Here is a 21,709-nt window from a genome sequence, read left to right as displayed (position 1 = left end):
AGAGGGGGGGGGGGGGGGGTATCTAGAAACTTCCAACACACACACGCGCGCGCACACATGCCCCATCCGTGCTGTCCTGAAAACAGCGGGCGACGAGCTCGTCAAGAGGTTCTCAAATGATAGGGACCTCTCTCTTCCAGTAGACAACTTTCGTCTTCTCTTCGACGTTACTAGACCCATCTCTCAAGTAAACATTTTTGTTCCAGCCGGTCCAACGCAAGACTTGAGTCGAGCCACGCACACACATCTCGCGGCCAGGTTTCGTACCGCACAGGCGCGCTCAGGAAGAAGCGGCGGGCGCGACGGGGGCCGCGGCCGGGGCGGGAGCCGCGGGCTCGGCGTCCTTCTTGTCGGCGGGAGGAGCGGTAGCCGTGGGCGCGGCGGCCGTGGTGGCCGGGGCCAGGGCCTCGGCGGCGGGGGCGGCGTCTGCAGCGGCGGGGGCCGCTGGGGTGGGCTCGCTGGTAGGCGCGGCGGCGGCGGCGGCGGCGGCGGCGGCGGCGGCGGCCGGAGTATCAGTCGAGGGAGCGGGAGCGTCGGTCGCGGGGGCAGCGGCTGCTGGTGCGGCTGCCGCGGTGCTGGGCTCGGCGGGCTTGGCTTCGGCACCGGCTGGAGCGGCGGCTGCTGCGGCGGTGGCAGGGGCTGCTGCCGGAGCTGCGGCGGCGGCGTCGGTCTTGGAGGGCTCGGCGGCGGGGGTGGTGGTGGCGGTGGCGGCTGGCTTGGGCTCCTTCTTCTCGTCCTTCCTCTTGAAGGCGGCCTTGAGCTTGGCCTTGAGGTTGTCGAGGGCACCTAGGGCTGTAGTCCGGGGGGAGCGGAGGGAGACTGGGGTTAGCGTTTGAGGGAATACTACTGATGGAGAGAGAGAGAGAGAGAGAGAGAGAGAGAGAGAGAGAGAGAGAGAGAGAGAGAGAGAGAGGAGCAGAGGATAGTGTGTTATGAGATTGATCTGTTGGAGAGGAGAGCGGTGAAAAAGACTTACGGACGCCAGGCATGATGGGCAAGGATGTTCGGTGGTGAATGAGAGCTGTGTGGTATGATGCGGTGCTTTGCGTCTTGTCTGGCAAAGTTGACGATACCAAACTGCGAAAAAATGCAGTCGATGTTTGTGGAAGAAAATGGAGAGAAGGTGGGAGAAGAAAAAGAGAGGAATGAAGAGAGGGAGCTGGAAATGCAACCGCTATGTATGTATTTACAGGTAGAATCCGACCACTGACCAGCCTTCTTGTCCCTCTTGCTCACCACCTGCAGCTGCACGCACCCCCTCCTCCTCCTCCTCCTCGCCTCTTCATCTCTCTCCCCCTCCTCTCACACAGACGGGGAGGCCAACCACCAGGTAAAATCCATTGGCTCGGGTGGTAGCTTCGCGCGGCGCAAAACATGGGGGAGCGAGATTGGATTGACGGCTAGCAGAATTAGGTGTACATGACGGGCAGGGGGGGCCAGGGGAATAACTGTCTCTTCTCTGCCTCCTCTCCGCTCATTCATTCACCATCTCTTACATGGACTAGTAGTATGCAAGCATGCACCAACTTGGTCATCATGCATAGTTATCCAAGCGGCTATTTGTACGTAGGCTCGCTCGTAGGTTAGAGCAGGGCGCGCATGCTGGTGCTGCAAATCATTACCACCGTGCGTCACCGACATGGATAGCCTGCATAACTACCGAGGTATGTAACTACTTTGTCCATTGCTCACGGTATCTTGTCGTTTCGTGCCTGAGGGCAGTTTGAGGATGATTGATGATGGAGAAACGAACCAAGTTCATCTTGACAGTGTCAAATCAAGGGCCTGCAGGCTGCATTGCATTAGCTTGAAACGTGCCCTCTGGCAGACGAGACACGCCGCCTCTCTCATTTCAGCTCTCATCTGTCGAGGCCTAGACAGCCTGCCTGCCTGCCTGCCTGCCTGCCTGCCTGCCTGCCTGCAGCAGCACTTGCATGCACGCACGCACGCACGTCAAGAACCAGTTACAAGTAGTTAACCGAGATATTGCAAAAACAAGGGTATCATCCCGCTTAGGTATCTCGATACCAGAAGGGGGCTGTTCAGCCAACAGATGAACGTATTTCTTGCTCACCTCCATGGGAGCAAACAAGCTTGGAACTACCTAGACTACCAGCCCTGACTTCTCAAGTCGGCAACTTCAAGATCCCCCCCCCGCCTACAAATTGTCACAGTGGATGGCAGCAGGGACCACGAAATGGCACCAGCCAGCCCCACACGACGGGCCTACAGGGCCTCGTTTCGGCGCTCTTTTTCGGCGCTGCGGGGGCGGGTCTGGTGCCCCCGTTTCGGTTCTGGCAGCGCGCTAAAATGAACTGCATACATATCTACACGTACTTACTTAGCTTACTTACTTGGGTAGGCAAGTGTCCAACATTCATGACAAGTTGAATGGACTGACGACATCGGACGTCGTGGCATACCTACGAGCTGTACTTCGGACTCTTCTAGCCTCTAGGGCACCTACTAGCTGAGAGGGCCGCCCTTACTGTATCCCCCTTGCTGCCATTCTTGTAACTTGGGCTTGGCAGCAGAGGATATCAACCCGAGTTAGGCTGCCTCCTGTCAGGTCAGACAGGCTGGAGATAATAACCAATGAGATATCGGTACCTGAAGAGCCCGTCACAAGGGAATTCCAGCCACGCTCTTCCTGTTTCTCGTTTGGAGCACACCGTGCGACCAGTCCAAGGAGCGATGGACCTTCCCCGTGGAGAGAGAGCCCTGATGCCGAGACGGAACCCCGTCCTGGCGGTTTGTATGCTCCCCCACAGAGACCCGATCCTCCCGAACCACCCATGACATGACATGACATGACAAAAAAGCTTACTCTCACTCCCATCTCCCATCTCGACAAGGGTCGTGAACAGTCTCCATTCCATCCCACTCATCTAGGTATTTCTAGGTTAGGTACGTAGGCTACCACCCGTCCGTCCTTCTGCCTCCCCCCCCTCCCACCCCCCCCCCCCCCCCCCCCCACCCCCCCCCCCCCCCCCCCCCCCTTAATTAATGAGAACGAATGAAACCAAAAAAGAGACAAGATGCAAAATCTGATTGCCGAATGCCTAGCTCCCCAATAATATTGAACAGAGGGTTCTGTCTGTCTGTCTGTCTCTCATCCATCACACACACACAGTGACTAGTTACTACTCTCGACCCGGGCCGGCAGATAGACACACACACACACAATAAGTCACTTTGCCCACGGCGCCTTGGTCAGCGACACCTGCGCGCCCGTCGTCCCGGGCCTGCCCATGGCACACGCCAGTCCCGCGTCCTGGCCCGCCGGCAGCCCTCCTCCTCCTCCTCCACCACCACCGCTGCTGCTGCTGCTGCTGCCACCGGGCATCACCACCACCCCCCTCTGGTTCACCCCAGGCATCGCCGCCATCCCCGGCCCTCCTCCTCCTCGTCCTGCTCCTCCTGCACCGGCGCTCGAAGAAGGAGGAGGAGGAGGGGCACCACCCACGGGCTGGCTCGCGAGGTGCACCGACTGCGCCCTCGCCGCGGCGGCCGGGTCCCGCGCCCACGAGAAGAGCGAGCCAAAGGGGAAGTGCTGCACGACGGGGAACTTGGCCAGCACCTCGGCGTCGTACATCTTGAGCATGCCCTTGTTGATCTTGGCCCAGCCGTCCTTGACGCCCGACACGTCGTACAGGACCGGGCTGTGCTCCCAAAAGGGCCCCGTCTTGACGTCGTCGATGAAGCCCACGGCCGAGAAGTACATGTACTCGCCGCGGTAGGCGGCCACCAGCTCGTCCTTGGTGATGTCGCCCGGGCGCGGCGCGCGCGGCAGGCTGCCGGCCTGGGGCACGGGGTCGGCGGGGTCGGCGAGCGGGGCGGCGAGCTGGGCGGAGCCGAAGATGTAGGGCATGAAGGAGTGGTCGTCGAGGCCCCAGACGCCGTGGGAGCCGGCGGGCTCGAGCGTGTAGGTCTGGATGAGGCGGCGGACGATGACGAGGTATCTGGTCGGAAAAGTATCAGTCTCATCATGTCGAAACAAACAGGGTGTGAAGGGAGGGAGACGACTCACGGCTCTATGACGCCCAGGACGATACTCCTCTCCAGCTCCTCGCCCTCGCTAGCATCCCTGCTGCCGAAGAAGCCCAGCTTCCAGAGGCACCCCAGGAAGGCAAAGAAGCTCAGCTCGTGGCCGGTGCCGTAGTCGAGCCTCTGGCAGCTGCCGAACCCGCCGAGGAAGTACGCCCGCAGCTCGTCCAGCGCCGTGGCGGGCCCCTCCCCGTCTGCGCTATCCCCTGCCGCCCCAGAAGCCCCAGCTCGGCCGAACGACAGCACATCCTCGCCGACATGCTCGCGCAGCAGGCCGTCCACCCTGTCCTCGAGGAGCCGGTGCCAGGTCCGGAAGGCGACGTTGCCGAAGCGCCTGGGGCCCGGGTCCGGCGGCGCGTCGTCGACGAGGGCGCCCGCGCGCTCGAGCAGGGCCTGCATGGCCTTGACGGGCGGCGGGTCGCGCGTGCTGCCTATCGTGAACGCCTTGACTGCTCCCGCGTGGCCTCTGCCGGCCGGCGAGCGCAGCGCCGCCAGGCTGCCGCTCTGCGGCGGCTGCTGTTGAGACTGCTGCTGGTCTTGCGGCGGCTGCTGCTGCTGCTGCTTTTGGCGGCGCGGGCACACGGCGTGGTTGAGCTGCATGAGGAACAGGCCGATGTCGCGGTAGGCCAGGGAGACGGAGAAGTGGGCGACGTCGGCGCCCTCGTTGATGCGCTTGGAGGGCCGGGAGAAGGCGTGCGGCTTGGAGGGGTCGAGGATCTCGAGCCGGGGCAGGCTCCTTGGGGTCTGTACTACGGGCGCCGCAGGCGGTGGAGGTGCCGGCATGGTTGTTGTTGCTGTTGCTGTTGTCGGGGGTGGTGGGGGAAGCTTGGTTTGCGATGGCGCGGGTGGGGGGTCCATGATGATGCGACGGCCCTCGTGGATGGGGATGATGTAGACTGAGATGGGAGTTGAGATTGGAGAGTGTCTTGATTATCGTCGTGGAATGGGGATGTGCTGATGTGTTGATGTGTTGATGTGAAAGGTAAAGATGCAATTATTGCGTTGAAGCCAGGATGGGTCCCGGCTTGGAGGGGAAGTTGTGGTGGTTGTGGTGGTTTCAAGCTTGGAAACTCCCTCCACCCGCTGTTCCAGCCTCCACTAATGCTGTGCGGTAGCGCTAGGAAGGCCCGGGCTGCCCCGCTGTTCCCTTAGTCTCCCAGAGTGGGGGGATCCCTAAATGCAGGGGCGCTGCCTCCTAAAAGTCAAGCTCGAAGCCATCAATGAGCCTGAGAGTGTGTGAATGCACAGCACAGAATGCCTCGTGGCGTTTCTGAGCAACAAAGCTACCATGCTCGTTGTTTTATTTTATTTTCATCTTGTAATCTTGTAGATATCATACCACACTCCGGACCTATGGGAGAGATCCGTACCCAGAGAGAGTGCCTACACCCATCAAGTCTTCTTTACTTATTTTCTCCTCCAACACGCCCACACCAGACAGTCCTCTTCCCGCAAACCATTCATTGATGCATGGACAAGGCCTGCAACGTCAGCCCTCCATATCTCGAAATCCAAGTTACTGCAGCAGCTCCTTCCCTGTTCCTATCTCGCCACCCCTGCCTTGTGCAGTCTGGCCACTCTCCCCCCCCACCAAATCCGGTAATAACCAGCCCTATAGTACACGATGACGTAGCATCCACCCAACCGTTCCAACCTCACGACTTACACGTACGTATATCAACCTCAAACCATCCTCTCTCTCTCTCTGTTTCCAAGCTTCCCTTCACCGACCACTCCTACCCACCTCGATATCACACTCTACTTTACTGTACAAAACAAACCACTCCATCAAAAAGAAACCCTGTTAACACCTCCCTCCCACAAACCCCCAAAACCCCCAAAGCCAACCAACCAAGTAAAACAAACACATACCCAGCCCATCACAAAAAAAAAAGAGATGCCCCTCGACAAGTCCTCCGATTCAGGCCTCACCGCCGCCGCCAAGCTCGCCACCTCGACCCTCGGCAACACGGCCTCGGGCCTCGCCAACACGGTCGGCGGCGTCGTCGGCGCCGCCGGCCGCGGGCTCGGCGAGACGGTCAGCGGCGCCACGGGCGGCGCGGGCCGGCCCCTCGGCGACGGCGTCGCCAACGTCAGCACGGGCCTCGAGAAGGGCGCCGCCGACGTGGCCAAGGGCGCGCGCGACGCCGGCCAGTGGAGGACTTCTTGAAGGGAAGAGAGAGACAAAAGGAGAGAGACAGAGAGAGAGAGAGAGAGAGAGAGAGAGAGAGAGAGAGAGAGAGAGAATCATGCTTGGGACTCTTTGTTGTATCGATATGGGGAAATGAATGGATGATGATGAAGGCGAGAGAGAGAGAGTGTACAACATCGTCGATAGCTTAGTTAAATGACCAACCACGAATAATAATTGTTCCAACTCTACACACACACATACACACATACACACATACACACACATTTGCCGCCACACAACAAAGTCACCTCACATCGTCCATCACTCTGTATTACATAAAGAGTTGTAAATATGTACCATGACATAACCTTCGGGGCCAGCACCACCCGTGTCGTGTTTGCAAACGAGATAGCTAGCTGCTGCCCCTGGGAATAATTAAGACAAGACGGACACTCGGCAAGTTTCAACGAGTCCAACCAGATAGGCAAAAAACAGGGTATTTTGTGTGTCAACAACCAGAGAGAAACAGAAACAGAAGCAGAAAAAAATCATTACGAGTGAGGATGAGCATGGGTAAACATCAACAATAACCAGGGGCGCAGAATAGACCAGGCAGCCGTTCATCTCATCCAAAGCGAAGCCCACAATTCGTTTCTTTTTTTTCTTTTTCCCCGTCTCCTTTCCAATCACGCCGACTGCTTCAAGTCGGAGATGGATCGCAGGATCCTACTCACAGTATTAGCCTCCCTCCCAGCACTCAAATCTCCAACAGCAGCCAAGAAAACCTACCGGACATTCCTCTCCCTCATATCCTCATCAAGCTCCTGCAGGCCCCGGAGCTTGACCCGCGCACTAGACAACTACTCACGCTCACACAACGTTAGCTCATCTTAAACACAACAACAACGACGACGCAGTCAGTCATGTGGACGGAAAGGGAAAAGAGTGCAGGGAGAGAAGGATCGCCGCATCACAAGCAAGGGGGCGCTCGCACCGAAGCTAGTGCCGCTGAAGAGTTGTCCGGCTCGTCGGTGTTGTTCTCACCTTCCGCCGCCGACTTTGCCGCGGCGCCCGCGTCGTTCTCCTTCTCGTCGTCGTCGTCCTCGCCCTCGCCCGCGAACCTGCTCGCGGCCAGGCCCTTGGAAGGCGTCGTCGTCGAAGACTGCTGCTTTGTCTGTTGTTGTTGAAGAGTTCCCGTCAGCACACCCTCCCACGTCATCATCAACAGTCACCAGAGCCTACGAAACATACCTTCACCTCCGCAATCTCCGCCTCCTTCACCTTGAGCTGCGCCTGCACTTCCTCGAGCCTCCTCGCCGCGTCCGCCGCCTTGCGCTGCGCCTCCTCGACGAGCTGCGACATCGAGTCGTGCAGGTCGCTGTAGTCGGCCCGCGACGTCTTGTCCCTGGCCTCGGCCTCGAGCCGGTGCGCCTCGTACTCCTTGCGCACCATCTCGAGGTCCTCGCGCAGGGCCCGCACCTCGTCCTCGGCCTTGCGGGAGCTCGCCTTGGCCGCAAACAGCGCGTCCTCGTGCGCCTTCTTGAGGGAGGCCATCTCGGCCCGCAGGCCGTCCGCCTCCGACGTGTCGGGCTTCTGGCTCCGCGCCGCGTCGAGCGCCGCCTGCGCCTCAAACTTCTCCATCTTCTCCTGCGCCAGCTGCCCGCCCAGCGTGTCGAGCTCCTGCTCGCTCTTGGCCAAGTCCGCGCCGAGCTTCTCCATCGCCCGCTCGAGCTCCGCCTTGGCCGCCTCGAGCTTGGCCGCCTTCTCCGCCAGGCCGCTGTGCTTGGCGTTGGCCTCGTCGAGCGCCGCGTCGTGCGCCGCGTTGAGCTTGCCGAGCTGCGCCTCCGTCGCCGACGCGCCCTCCTTCTTGGCGCTCTCGACCGCCGACGACTGCAGCTCGATGAGCTTCTCCACCTCGGCCGAGTGCGTCTGCTCGAGGTCCTGCTTGAGCGCCGCCAGCGCCGACGCGTGCTTCTCCTCGGCCGCCGCCAGCGCCGACTGCGCCGCGTCCACCTCCTTCTGGATCTCCTTGGCCTCCTCGAGCTCCGCGACGAGCTTCTCCACCTCGGCCGCGTGCCTGCTCTCGAGCTCGGCCTTGGCCTTCTCGAGCTCGGCGGCGACTTGGCCGGTGCCGGCCTCCCTCGCGGCGCTGATCGCCTCGGCGTGCTTCGAGACGAGCTCCTGCTTCTCCGTCTCCCTCTCCTTCTGCAGAGCGGCGATGGCATCCTCGTGCGCCGCCCTGAGCTCGCCGAGCTCCTTGGCCTGCGCGATGGCGTTGAGCTCCTTGACGGCCTCGATCTGCCTGGCATGGCCGGCGAGGATCTCGTCGTGCTGCGCCTTGAGGTCGCCAATCTCCTTGGCGTGGGCGACAGCGCTGAGCTCCTTGACGGTCTGGATCTGCTTGGCGTGCGCAGCAAGCGCCTCCTCGTGCTCGGCCTTGAGGTCCGCAATCTCCTTGGCCTGCGCGATGGCGCTGAGCTCCTTGTCGGCCTCGATCTGCTTGGCGTGCGCCTCCTTGAGCTGCTCGATCTCGGCGGCCGACGCGCCCGCGCCCGCCTCCTTGGCCGCGCCGAGCTCCTCGGCGTGCCTGGCGAGCAACTGCTCCTTCTCGGCCTCGGCGTCCTTCTTCAGGCCCGCGACGACCTCCTCGTGCGAGGCCCGCAGCTCGCCGAGCTCCTTGGCCAGGGCGACGGCGTTGAGCTCCTTGACCGTCTCGATCTGCTTCGCGTGGCTCTCCTTGAGCGCGTCCATCTCCTTGAGGTGCGTGTCCCGGTCCGAGCTGGCGCCCAGCTTGGCCTTCTCCAGTTCCTCGGCGTGGCTGGCGCGCAGCTGGTCGAGCGCCTCCTCGTGCTCCTTGGCCTTGGCCTCGAGCGCCGCGACGGCGGCCGCGTGCTCGCCCTGCGCCTTCTCGAGCGCGCTGGCGTGCTCCGACTTGGCCGACTCGAGCGCCTGCTCGTGGTCCTTGAGCGTCTGCTCGTGCTTGGCCTCGAGGTCGTGGAACTGGCGCTTGAAGTGGGCCTCGCCCTTGAGGCTCTCGATCTCGTCCTCGTAGTCCTTGGAGATCTGCTGCAGCTCCTTGCGGTGCTTCTCGAGCGTCGAGTCGTGCTCCGACTTGAGCTTGGCCATGGCGGCGTCCTTGTCCTTGGACTGCTCGGCCGACGAGTCGACGCTCTTCCTGAGCTCCTCGAGGGCCTCCTCGGCCTTGGTCGACGCCTCCTTGGCGGCTTTGAGCTCGGCCTGGAGCGCGGCGACCGTGGTCTCGAGCTCGGACAGCTTCTCCGTCTTGGCGGCCAGCTCAGACTTGGCCTCCTCGGCAGCCTTCTCGGCCGACTCGAGCTTGCTCGACAGTTCCGTGATCTGGGCCTCGAGGGCAGACATCTTGGCGTCGTTGCCCTCGGACGCCGCAGCCAGCTTGGCCTCGTGGGCAGCCTCGACCTCGGACTGGGACGCCGTCAGCTCGTCGATCTTCTTCTGCAGCTCGGCGACGGCGTCCTCGTGAGCAGACTTCATGTCGGCCATGGACTTCTCGTGCTCGCCCGACTCGGCCTTGTCCTTTTCGAGAGCTTCGGCGTGCTTGGCCTGCATGGAGTCGATGGCGGCGCGGTGCTGCTCGGTCAGCGTCTTCTTGAGGTCCTCGAGCTTGGCGGCGTGCTCCTCGCCCGCCTCGGCTAGCTTGGACTCGTTCTCCTGTTGTTTGGCCTCGTGCTTGGCCTGGAGGGTCTCGAGCGTCTGCTTGAGCGACGCGACCTCAGCCTCGGTGGCATCCTTGGAGGAGGCGACATCCGAGAACTCGGACTTGTTCTTGGAGAGGTTCTCCTCGGCAGCCTTGAGCTTCTCCTGAGCTTCGGCGACCTGCTCCTTGAGGGCCTTGACCTCGGCCTCGTGCTGGGACTTGAGCTCCTCCAGCTCCGAGCCGTCGTGTTCGCCGCCCTCCTTGTGCACCTTCTCGCCGAGTTCCGAGATCTTGTTCTGCGACGACGAGATCTGCTCCTTGAGAGAGGTGATCTCGGCCTCGCTGGAAGCCAGCTTCTTCTTCAGGGACTCGATCTCGGCAGCAGCGGCGGTGCTCGAGGTGGAGCCGGCCATAGACGGGCGAGAGGCATGCCTGGCGGCGGTAGCGGTGCCAGAGGATGACGCAGGGGCGGTGGAGAGGCGCTTCTTGGCATCAGCGGTCGCACCACTGGCCGCGGGCCTCGCCGCAGCAGGTCTAGTCGCGCTACCAGTCGTGCCCGTGGTTGTCGAGGTCCGCGAGGTCGTGGTGGGCGTCGTCCTTGTCGCAGACGTGGAAGATGTCGCCGGTCTCCGCGCGGGAGCGGCAGCCGCCCCGGTGCTAGACGTGGTCTTCTTCTCAACGGGCTTGGCGGGCGAGGGGGGCACGGCCGAGGTGCGGCGAGCGGTGGCGGTGGAGCTCGTAGTCGACCGCTTCTTCTCGTCCTCCGAGGCGGAGGGATGGGAGCGGTGCGAGGTTGCCGTCGAGGACGAGGTGGTCGGGCGCTTGGCCGTGGTGCTGCTCGTGGACGGACGCGCGGGCGGCTTGCTCAGGCTGGAGCCCGAGGGGGCGGCGGCGCGGGTGGCGGTGGAGCTCGAGGCCGGCTTGGCAGCGGACGACGAGGTGCCGGTGGCAGGTCGACGCGCCGCAGTTGTCGTGGTGCCCGAGCCTGTGCCGACAGTCGAGGTGCGCTTCGCAGGTGCAGAGGCGCTGGTGGAGGGCTTGGCAGCATGGGCGGAGGCGGGAGCCTTGGCCTGGGTCGGCGAAGCTGCCTTTGGGGCGGGAGCTTTGGCCTGAGTCGGTGAAGCTACCTTTTGGGTCTTGGGAGAGGCGGGTGCCGGGGCAGGGGCGCCCTCGTGCTTGGCGGGGCTACCTTCGGTTTCGGCCATGGTGAGGCGGAGAGAATGTCGGACGGGGGGATAGGACGGGGTTCGGGAGGGTTTCAACGGTCCTGCGTGGAGCTTGGCCATTAGCTGTTGTTCTCTGGTAGGCAACGACTGCTAGCTTGGTGCATGCGGTGATGCGACCCGGACAGCTGGCATGGCATGTATGGAGCACTCGTTCAAGGAGCTCCAATGCTGTCGATCCTGTGTGGTACTGGTGCCGAGAAAATCCAGGATCGTGCTGGAGATTGGGGATTGGGGAGGGACAAAGCTCACCTCCTATTCTCCGAGTGGACAAACGGGTAGGGACAGTGCTGAGGAGGTGTGGTTGTGTTGCGTGGTCTGCACGACAGAAACTGGGCAGCTCGAGGAAGTTAACTGGGTGCACCCTTACGTCAGGGTTCAAACAGACAAGCGACGCGACAGCAATTCTCGACTGTTTGGCGGGTTGGCGAGTTCGCGATCCCTCTGCACGGAGGGAAAGGGAAGAGGGAAGTAGGAGAAAGGGAGTGACGCCGATGCAAGAATCCAGGATTGGGCGGCTAGTAACGTACGGAGTACCTAGGTAGTTAGGTAGGCGTGGGAAGAAGAAAAGGTCAAGGTTGGCTGGGTGTGAGGGTGTGTGTGGTATTTGCTGGTGGTTTTTTGACCAGGATTGCACGGGGCAGCCAAGGGCCAAAGGTGGGATGGGATGGAGCTGCCTTTGCATGTCCTGGCGAGCCTGGGTCGGTTCTCCCTCCAGCTGTCTCTTGTCTTCTTGTCTCTTGGTGCCAGTGCTTGCAGGGGTGCCTAGGAAACTAGAAAAGTATGCTCATCTTTCTTCTAGCTCGGATGATCTATCAAATTTCCAGAGAAGGGCGAAAAAGGAGAACGGAGAACAGAGCCTCCTTCTCTCCTCCTCCTCCTCCCTCTTACAGGGTTTACACTGGGCGGACCGGAAGGAATGGTGACGAACGCGACAGCCTTTTCAGATCAATGCCACCCAAAACATGAAACATCGGCCGTTATGCATATTTGTTTCTTTTTCGCCAGGACCTGTCAGGTTTGATCTCTGCTAGGGATCGGATCTTGGAGCTGTGGTGGTGCAGGGAAGGGGGGGGGCCTGTTCTTTAATGGCGTTGATATTATCACCAAGCTCCGGTCGGTCACCCCTCGAAAGGAAGGGGTTCGCAAGCCACTTTACACGTCTCTTCTTTTACAAGTACTTGTAGAGAATGTAGCATCGATAGCAGCTGCTCCAGGCTTGTTTATTCTTCGTTTCTTCATCAATGAATGACCTGACTGATGCGTCCCAAGAGCAGCCCGCATTTTCATGCATCATCGAAAGCATCGAACGCAAACAAGGCCAGTAGCTGCCTAGCTCAAAAACAAGAAGAAAAAAAAAAGTCGCGAAAAGCGCGTCACTGGTGATGTGAGACAGAAGGCGCACCCCGCAGCCGCCCGTTCCGTCCTGGTCTGGTCTGGGTCTCAGTCAATTAAACGGCGGCCCCACAGCGCACTGCTTTAGGTGCTGCGTTAGAGCGCCGAGAGTGCTTAGCTCGCTGTGCTGGCTCCTGAGTGGCAGCGAGTGGCCGCCAGTGGCTTGCCCGTGCGCTGTCAGTAATCTCCCGCCGCGCAGCCATCGTCGACCACGGGGACATCCATGGATCCGTCAATCCGTCAGGAAGAGGCAGCGATCGATGGGCACAATCATCCCAATGTCGTATCGCTTGCTCTTCTCCGCTTGTCCAATTGACGATCAATTGAATGGTATTTGTCTGCACCCAGGTCCGTACTCGCATCTGGACGAGTTGGTGGTGATAGCAACCCAAGTCTTCACCGTCTCTCCGTCCACATCATCATCATCATCATCATCATCAGCACCACCATCAGTCCCAAGACTAATACCACCTCGGCAAAGCCACCCGCGCGCAAGGCCTACTCCGTAGAAGCTCTCCACACCTCGCGCTCGCTGGCACTGCGGGAGCCAGTAATTCGAGCCGAGCTAGCCCTGGTGATGGAAATCCCATGCAGAAAGCCGGTGTCTAGTTCACGACGGCTAGAACTCTGTATTCGTGCACGGCTTGAATAAGCGTATCAATCCAACAGCAGAATAGCCGTAGACACTGATATCAGAACCCCAATCATGCACATCTTCTCACATCCGCCATCGCCAACGTTACAAATGCCCACCGACCAAAGCCAGCCAGGCTTTTCCTCCCTCCCATCGCCCAAAGGGGTATCATACCACACACACAGTCCCTCCCTACCTCGCAAATCCGTAGTCTCACCCCCAAGCCACCAGCAAGCACAATGTAGGTACATAGCAAAGCGAACATCCAAAAATCCATAATAGAAAAAGTGCATCTCCATCGACAGCCAAAACAAAAACAACAGCATCTCACGATGCCTTGGCCCACTTGGGCGGCCGCCCGACCCTCGTCTCCTGCACGAGCGACCGCATCGCCCTCTTGAGCGCGTCCGCTTGCCAGATGACCTCCCCGACCGGCCTCTCCAGCCGCCCCGCCGCCCGCCGCCAGTCGACCTGCCCTCGCGCCCCGGACCCCCGCAGCAGGTTGAGCAGGTACTCGCTCTCCTCGGCCGAGAACTCGTTCGCCGGCGCCCCACCCGCCGGGTTCTTCTTCGTCGTCGTCGTCTGCTGCTGCTGCTGCCTCTCCCTCTCCCGCTGCTCCCCGACCTCCACGGGCGCCGCAGCAGCAGCAGCAGCAGCAGCAGCAGCAGCCGCACGGCGGCGGTACGCCCCGCCCATCGTCCGCGCGTAGTGCTCCTCGAGCGGGTCCGGCGCCGCCCGCAGCGCCCGCGCAGAAGCGCACACGGCGCGCCACTCCCGCTCCGCCCGCGCCGCCTCCTCCGCCGCCGCCCGCGCCCGCCCCGCCCGCACCTCCGCCTCGCGCTCCAGCACCCGCCGGCGCCGCGCCTCCCCGGCCTCGCGCCGCCGCGCCTCGCGCCGCGCCTCCTCCAGCGCCCGCTCCGCGCCCGCCACCAGCTCCTCCAGGTGGACGATGTGCGCGAGCTGCCTGGCCCGCGCGGCGAAGCGCTTGGCCTCCGACCTGTGCTGCTGCTGCTCCTCTTCGCTGGCCTTCTTGTCGATGGGTGGGGGGGCGTCCCGGTACGGCCTGCCCGTCGGGCCGTGGCGCATCTCCACCACGAGCGCCGCGCCGAGCCTCCCGAGCCAGCCGGTGACGCGGCCGACGACGTCCAGCGACGCCGGCGTGAACGTGCCCTCCTCGACGCATCTGTACGCGCCGTCGCCGTCCTCGTACGCGCCACCGAGCATGCAGGCCGTCTTGAGGACGAGGATGGCCTGCGGGATGAGCAGGTGCCGCAGGTCGTCGACCAGCGCTTCCCTGTCCTCCTGCGCATCCTCCTCCGGCTCGGCCTCCTCGCCGTCGATCCTGAGTCGGCCGCAGATCTGCCGTATACTCCGCGCCACGCCCTTGTACATCTCCCTGAGCTCCGCGTGCCGGGCCTGCAGCTCGTCGAACTGCAGCGAGAAGTCGTACTCGTCGCGCGGGCCCAGCCCGAACGGGTGCGGCACCGCAAAGTACACGTCCGCCAGGTCGTACAGGCGGTCGCTGAGAGCGCCGGCCTCCTGGGTCCGGGGCTTCACGGGCGAGTCGCCCTTGAGGATGAAGTCGTCCTCCCAGTCGGCCTTGCCCGCCCACGCGAGCTTGCGCATGTGCGACGCCAGTAGGGCGACGGGTCTCGTCTTCATGGTGACCTCCCACTGCGTGCCGGTCTCCGAGGGCGCGGGCATGGGGTCCTGGTCGTCGGCGTCGGTGCCTTCATCGGCGGTCGCGTAGGAGCCGTCGCCCGAGTCACTATTGTCGGATGCCTGCTGTTGTTGCTGTTGCTGCTCTGACTGCGCCGCTGGTTGTTCGACACGTGGATTCCTCACCGTTGGGGGTTTACTTGACTTCGGTTGCTGCGCTTTCGTTCTGCCCTTCTTTCCACCCTTTGGTCGGCCGCGGCCTCTCTTCGCAGGCTCGGGCTCCTGGACAACGATACTATCCTCCCCTCCGCCCTCGTTCACCTCTTGTCGTCCCTCCTCCTCCTCCTCCTCCTCCTCCTGCCTCGCCTGCCCTGCCCTCTTGGTCGCCGCATTGACCTTGTTCATAAAGTTCTCCCCGGCATCATCTTCCGCCTCCTCGTCGTCCGTAGCAGGCACGTCGTAGACCTCCTTGGCCACCCTTCTCCTCCACGTCACCGGGCCGCCCCTCCTCGTCCGCCGCCTCTTCTCCGCGGGCCCCGCAGATCCCGGCAAGGCCTCGACGACGACGGCCGGGCCGCGCTTCCGGCTCGCCCTGGGGTTGTTGCTGGGATTGTAGTCGTTGTTGTTGTTGTTCGCATGGTCGTCGGCGTCACCACCCTCCAGGTCCGCGACGCTCTGTGCGCCGGCCTTCAGGCGGCGATGGCCCGCGCGCCGCGCCGCGACGGCCACGGCGGGAGACGAGTCGCCGGCCCGCTGGGCGCGCGTCCTGACCATTTGTTTTTTTTTGTATCGTTGTGTGTCGTTGTGTATGTGTCTGATATTGCGCTCAGCGAGTCTGTGTGATTTGTCGACTCGTGAGGTTGTGAGAGGTGAGGTCGTCGTACGTTGCGACGAAAGTGAACCCGGGAAGCGACTTCTGGATGCGATAACAAGCAGAGCTCAGACCGGATTCAGAACCGCGTCAGCCGCGCCCCAAGCTAACAGGCAGCAGGGATGTCGACCGAAGCAGCATTGGCAGCAGCAGTAGGAAGCTGCCGTTGCAGTGCAGTGGTGTTGACAGTAACGGAGACCAGGCGCTGTGGTAATGGCGAGGTGGGTGCGTAGAGCCGGAGGAGCTGGGCGGCGCGGGTTGACGCGTCGGGCTTGTTTGCGGGGTTCAGATGGTAACTGTGGTGGTGGTGGTGCGCTGTGGTTGCTGCTGGGCCACTCGGGTTGCAGCCGCTGTCGACACTGCTCATTGCCGTTAGCGCACCGCCCTCATCCTCCTCCCGGTGGTCACCGGCCTGACGGGCCTCGGTACCAGAACCCGAAGGCGCCGCCGATACATGCTGTTGCCGTCGTAGCGATACGCTTACGGTACTGCAGAGCACCGGGACGACGAATACCATGTACTGGATGCTTGTCGCCGTGGCGGAGATACAACGAGAAAACCCCGGTTGAAGCGATGAGAGGCATCTACAAACAGGAGAGAAAAAGGCGACAACACATAACTACCTAGGTACATTATTCCCATTTTTGTTCACACAATACGTAGTGAACATATAAAGAATATAATTGGCAGAGACAAAATTCGATATAATTCCTCTTCCTGGTTCGTCTACGTCGGAGGTTCTTCTCCCTGGGCAAGAATATGATCCTTGATATTCGAGGCGACGGACTTACACCATGCACGAAAAACAAGTACAATTGGGGGGGGGGGGGGGTGTGAGCCAGTCTCCACGATGTCTCAAAGCAGTAATTTTCGCACGAGAAGCCATTTCTTCAGCTTTTTTGCGAGGTATTATCCCTGCCATACGAAATTTGCCCAGGCTTGATTAGATCGAGGGTTGGCTGGCGGGTGGACGCACGCCTCGGCAGAGATGCGCGCCTCAGAAACAGGATCAAGCTCGAGGATCAAAAGGAGAATTAGCAATCCAAATGGACTAATCACGCACTTTTGCACATCGATGCTGTCTCATCAGAGATCGAAGGAGATCGGGCACCCGGGACTGCCCATCATACAAAAGCGCCCCTCCATGACCAAATCTGCACCCCAGGGGGGTGAAGCTAGAGTATGAATCATTTTGATTTCACTCTGCACCATGTCTCACTGCATTCGATTCCCCTTCGCATGCGTCCCCACAAGCCGGCGCGAGATTATATACTGGTGCCCACTATTCTCTTGTCTGGGCGCTGCGTCCTCAAGCATCAGGATGATGGGACTTCGAACTCGGTCAAGTGGGTGTCTGAGTAGTTGACAGAAGTTCATCAGGAGCTACCTCGATCTTAACAATCAATACCCTTGTCACATCCTTGCCCTAGAACTCGGAAGGGCTATCCCACTACCTAAACCCGATGGGCTTGATGGATAGTCAAGTACTTCTGTTAGCAGTCCGTCAGCTACTCTGACCATCACTTGCTCGGTGGAGGGGGCCACCGGACTTTGGTTGCAAGCCCTCTCTCCCCCTCCTTCCAACCTTTGTGCTGACCTGTCGCTTTCTCGTCCCGCATATTCGAGTGCTCCTCATATGCCGTGTTCCGCAAAGGGGCATATCCTGACCCCGAACCCCAATTATGATTCATTCTGTGTCAGTCGGTAATGGCGGGTGATGGAGGGCCAGACGGGGAGACTCGAGAGAGAGGGCCTGAGCAGAAACAGGGTTTGGGAATCTGTGCTGGTTGGCTGCCTTGCCTGTCTTCTCAATGACCTCGAGGGTATAAATAGTCGTGTGTAAGCAGAGGAGAAAGAATCTCGTAGATGTCCGGCAGAGAAGACACAAGACGTACCGGATAGTTCCATTCGCAATGACGCCTCGCATCAAGGCTCTGCTCTATCGTGACAATCCGTGAGATGATGCAACATGAATAAGTCAACTCGACCAACATGAGGTAAGATAATCCTCGTCTCTCTCTCTTACAACACACACAAAACACACACCTTGCTGTATGATCGAAGAAGAGCGTTCCCTATACCGAACAATGAACAAACCTCTGGGACTGTTTCTACGGCTCTCTTATGTTCGTCGTCATACGAACTTGTCCAAAGAATCAGCTCCCAGCACAATGAGGACAAAACACCTTGAGCCGACATCGTCTGAAGCAATAAACCTTTTTCATACCATTCCCATTTTAAAAAGTACCAATGTACGCACACAAAGAAACTAATATCTATCCGTTTTGTCACCCGGCTATGCCCCCCTTACTTAGGAGATCCTCCACCGCCGCCGCCCATGCCCATCTTCAACATCTCCTTGAGCGCCGCCGTCTCCGCCTCCTGCCGCGCCAGCTGGATCCGGAGCTCGTCCCTCTCCCGCTTCACCTCGTCCACCTCGTCCTCGAGCTCCGCGATCCGGTCGATCCGCTTCTGCCGGTACTTCTTGGCGGCGATGTTGTTGCGCTGCCGCTTGAGCGCCAGCTCCGCCGAGGCGTCGGCCTCCGGACCGCCGCCGCCGCCGTTGGACGACGACGCGGACAGGGAGTCGTGCGTGCGCTTGCGCGAGGGGGGCTTCTTGTTATTGCTGCTGCGGTCGAACGTCAGGCCTGGAATCAGGCCTCCCGAGTCCGAAGGGGAGCCCCTCTCGGAAGCAGACGAACATGTAGCGCTCTCGACGATGCCGGGGACGGCAGGGCTGACGGCGACAGACGAGGGTCCGGTCGAGGTCACGCTCGTAGGCACGGTCAGGACGTCGCCGGCGCCGTGAAAGAGAGAGACATTGTCCAGCCCGGCGTAGTGTGACATGGAATCAAACGCAGCCCAGTCGAGAGGCAGGCTGCCCGTCGGGTCCTCCAAGTCGAGCGGGGTCGCGAGCGAGTCCGGAGAGAAGTCGAGGTGCGTATTGTACAGTGCCGCCGGGATTGTAGTTGCCGGTGTAGTAGTAGTAGTAGTAGTCCAAGTAGTATAAGGCCAAAAGAAGTTGTCGTGAGAAGTAGTGCCGATGATGCCAGGCGGGACCAGGAGTAGGCCGCTGCTGATGCTGCTGCCGCCGACGCTGTCTCCGAGGAGGGACAGGCTGCTGCCGGGGAAATCATGCAGGGCCGACTGTGACGGAGGGCTGGACCGCTGGGAATCCGAAGCTGACGATCTCTCGGACGCACGTGGCTGCTGTACCCGTTGCTGCGACCATTCTTGCAGAGTGTGGCGGCCTCTTAGAGCGAGGCCGGGGAGCGCTTGTTTGACAAGGGGGTGAAAAGGGAGGTCAGGCCAGTTGCCTTGGACGGAATTGTCGATGGAGAGGAGAGAGGAAGAAGAGATGGCGAGACCTGGACGAGGGGCGAACGGCGCTCTTTTGAGGACCTGGGGTGGTGGGGCCGGGAGGGCTGTACAGTCCGGCCGGGGCGTCTTGAACTTTGCCTATGTGGGGCCCTGTGGGCCCTTCTGGAATAGGTCCACGCCCGCCGTCATCTGAGATTAGAACAACCCGATAATCTCACCGTTGCACACAAGGTATTCGTGTCGGCGTACTCCGTCCTGAGTATCTGGGTACGTCGATCTGCTACTCTCTCAGGGGCCGTGGGCCAGAGCGGGAGTTTCTCTCCCGCAACCAGGCTTCCGTTGATCCTGTCATCACGGCACTCGTGGGTTTTTAGCTCACTGAGCAATTGTCTTGATTGTGGGATCAGATCGTCTAAGCTTTGTTTCTCTAATCGTCGCACACCACCATAGTTGACCTTTCCCCATCCTGGACCCGACTTCCAACCCGATAAGTGATCGTCCCGAGACTGCATGAAGACTCTCACCCGCCCTCTCACCTAGCCTATCATACACTCGTCTGCTGCCGCAGCTTATCTCGAGATGCATCCTCGAGTCACACCGTACGTAAGCACGGCCAGCTCAATCATTCATCCAAGCCCACCAATCGACGAGTTTGTGGTGGCATTGGTCGTCAGTAACGTTGTAGGAAGCTTCTGAAGATCAACGGTATCAATGAGCAGCCCAATGAACTGTCCCAGCGCGATGAGACCCATGTTGCGGAGCACAGACGGCGGCAATCCGTACGAGCCCATCACAAGCGTGACGGCCGGGCAGACAAGGTAAGGCCACCAGCTGCTCCTGCTATAGTCCCGCACAAAGGCCTCCTGGATGGTCGAGGCGGAAGAGGCCGCCTCTTGGAGCGAGCAGAGTATCTCGTCCGTGATATTGCTCGCCACTCCAAGGGCGCGTGCATGGTCCTCATACCTGCTGGACAGATTCTGCGAAACGATCTCTAGTCGCAGAATTCCCTATGCCAATTCATCAGCCACAGAACGGGGAAATGTGTGCATGGAATCATATAGCCTTACCTGCTCCAGTGAGTATTGTCGCCTGTTCAAGGCGTCTGCCTGCATCCTAGACTGCTCCTACAAATAATGAGTGAGAGGCTCCAAGTTTTGATAGAGTCATTGTTGACTAACCATCTGATTTTGCAATGTTGTTGACGAAGCGACCACCAAAGCCACGCTCGTGATAAGGTCATCGATCCCGTCGTCAGCCGTACGGTGCAATTGCTCGAGCGAATCTTGGTGAGCAAGTGCGACCTGAGAGCTGCTGTCTGAAACCATCTTGACCATGGTGGCCAGGGCCATCTCGAGACGCTCGGCTTCGGTCTGACCTTTCAGTATCATGTTCTTCGATGTCTCCGCAACATCCCCCAAATTTGCCAGTATGTACTCATAAAGGCCGCCTAAATCGTTCTGGAGTGAATGGATGTGCGATGTCACGTCGCTCAGTGCTTCGTTGGCTTCCCTTGCGCGTCGGTCAAGCTCATCCATGTGTTTCTGGAGCTCGAGTTCCGTTCCCGCTACCAGGTCGCCAATGACTTTGGTGAGGCGCTGGTACAGTCGAATGCTCTGGACTGAGAAAAAAGAAAGAAATTAACATTCGTCGGGCATTGAAAGCATCACAAGTATCTTACTCTTCTCGTTGTCAGCTCTGGCGGCTTCACAGAACCTGAGTGCCTTGTGACGGTAGCTGATCCAAGTGTTCCAGGCCGAATCTGACGTGGCTAAGCCAACTAGGCATGAATCAATCTGCTTTGAGGTAACGTGAAGCACGGGATCGCTCGAAGCTGGCAGATGAGCCAGGACGGGCTCTCGGAATTGCGCACAGGCAGACGGGATATCGAAGCTTCCGCGCTCAAGGTCGCATATTGCCAGGCTCGCCGCATAAGAGTCCACAAAGTCCCGGATCTGGCGCCCACTGTCGGTAAGAATAGAGGCTTCGTCTTTGCCATCGAGGAGCTGGCAGTTGTTGACCAGAAGCCGGGCCGCAATTCTATGGCAGAGGGGTTCTAACTCCATGTCCTCAAGTTCCTTCAGGGCCACTTCGTAAATGCGCGAAAATCGAACGTCTGTCTGAGAAGATCCGGAAGGGCTGTTTGTGGTTTGCAGCACAGCCTTTCCTCCATCTGCATGCTAGAGTCAGTCTATGGGGCATGTATCGTCGTCGGCAGAGGAACCTTACGGCCAAATATGCCCTTTTCGCTCCTCCAAGCAAAGCAAAATGCCTCAGAACTTAGCGATAGCACAGTCGTCAGAATGAGGACGACCTTGGCGAGAGGCTTTTCCATGATGTACGTGCTAAATGACCAAGAGTGTGCAGAACGGCATATGCGAAAAAAGAGAGGAGACTAGAAGCCTGTCCTTGAATGTATGGTTCGAGGTTGTGGACAGGAGAGAATGAGTCGAAGGTGGAAAAGGGCTGGTGGCGAAATTATAGGATAGGAGAGGTCAAAAAGAGGAGCAGTCCGAAGAGCTGAACGAGAAAGGAAAGTGACGTTTTGACCTAGACCTCGAGATTCAAGCCGTTCTTTGATTTGGATGCCAGACATGAGACGATTATCTCAGGCGTGAGGATTTTTCCAACGTGATCTCAATTTATCTGCCTGACAAAAGTCCAGACTCCCATAATGGGCTCGTGAGCTCATCAGCTGCAATCTACTAAAATTCTTACATCTTCACCTGTCAAAACAAGAGCAGGCACGACTGAG

At 59.9% G+C, this 21,709-nt stretch overlaps 7 protein-coding genes across 7 annotated transcripts; all 7 read right to left on the bottom strand.

Annotated features, from left to right (window-relative positions):
• Positions 1–280: 280 nt before the first annotated feature.
• Positions 281–989, bottom strand: E0L32_005962 (uncharacterized protein; the record flags this gene model as incomplete). Its single annotated transcript, XM_031140541.1, has 2 exons — positions 281–819; positions 977–989. The coding sequence occupies 2 exons, from the start codon at positions 987–989 to the stop codon at positions 281–283; spliced, it is 552 nt and encodes a 183-aa protein (XP_030995470.1).
• A 2,201-nt stretch (positions 990–3,190) lies between these two features.
• On the bottom strand, positions 3,191–4,905 carry E0L32_005961 (uncharacterized protein; the record flags this gene model as incomplete). The annotated part of the gene is made up of 2 exons (XM_031140540.1): positions 3,191–3,962; positions 4,031–4,905. 2 exons carry the CDS (start codon positions 4,903–4,905, stop codon positions 3,191–3,193), a joined length of 1,647 nt encoding a protein of 548 aa, XP_030995469.1.
• A 1,063-nt stretch (positions 4,906–5,968) lies between these two features.
• E0L32_005960 (uncharacterized protein) lies at positions 5,969–6,298 on the bottom strand (the record flags this gene model as incomplete). Its single annotated transcript, XM_031140539.1, has 1 exon — positions 5,969–6,298. The coding sequence occupies one exon, from the start codon at positions 6,296–6,298 to the stop codon at positions 5,969–5,971; it is 330 nt and encodes a 109-aa protein (XP_030995468.1).
• An 853-nt stretch (positions 6,299–7,151) lies between these two features.
• Positions 7,152–11,059, bottom strand: E0L32_005959 (uncharacterized protein; the record flags this gene model as incomplete). The annotated part of the gene is made up of 2 exons (XM_031140538.1): positions 7,152–7,355; positions 7,433–11,059. 2 exons carry the CDS (start codon positions 11,057–11,059, stop codon positions 7,152–7,154), a joined length of 3,831 nt encoding a protein of 1,276 aa, XP_030995467.1.
• Positions 11,060–13,433: 2,374 nt separating this feature from the next.
• E0L32_005958 (uncharacterized protein) lies at positions 13,434–15,539 on the bottom strand (the record flags this gene model as incomplete). The annotated part of the gene is made up of 1 exon (XM_031140537.1): positions 13,434–15,539. One exon carries the CDS (start codon positions 15,537–15,539, stop codon positions 13,434–13,436), a length of 2,106 nt encoding a protein of 701 aa, XP_030995466.1.
• A 203-nt stretch (positions 15,540–15,742) lies between these two features.
• Positions 15,743–16,153, bottom strand: E0L32_005957 (uncharacterized protein; the record flags this gene model as incomplete). Its single annotated transcript, XM_031140536.1, has 2 exons — positions 15,743–16,093; positions 16,151–16,153. 2 exons carry the CDS (start codon positions 16,151–16,153, stop codon positions 15,743–15,745), a joined length of 354 nt encoding a protein of 117 aa, XP_030995465.1.
• A 1,790-nt stretch (positions 16,154–17,943) lies between these two features.
• Positions 17,944–21,289, bottom strand: E0L32_005956 (uncharacterized protein; the record flags this gene model as incomplete). The annotated part of the gene is made up of 6 exons (XM_031140535.1): positions 17,944–19,061; positions 19,598–19,964; positions 20,025–20,081; positions 20,136–20,575; positions 20,636–21,127; positions 21,184–21,289. 6 exons carry the CDS (start codon positions 21,287–21,289, stop codon positions 17,944–17,946), a joined length of 2,580 nt encoding a protein of 859 aa, XP_030995464.1.
• Between the last annotated feature and the right edge of the window lie 420 nt (positions 21,290–21,709).

Source organism: Thyridium curvatum (genome assembly GCF_004353045.1).
Source record: "Thyridium curvatum strain D216 chromosome Unknown NODE_32_length_403697_cov_78.906415, whole genome shotgun sequence".
Classification (NCBI taxonomy): Eukaryota; Fungi; Ascomycota; class Sordariomycetes; order Thyridiales; family Thyridiaceae; genus Thyridium; species Thyridium curvatum.
Note: the sequence above shows the minus strand (reverse complement) of the source record. Positions and strands in the feature narration are given on the sequence as shown.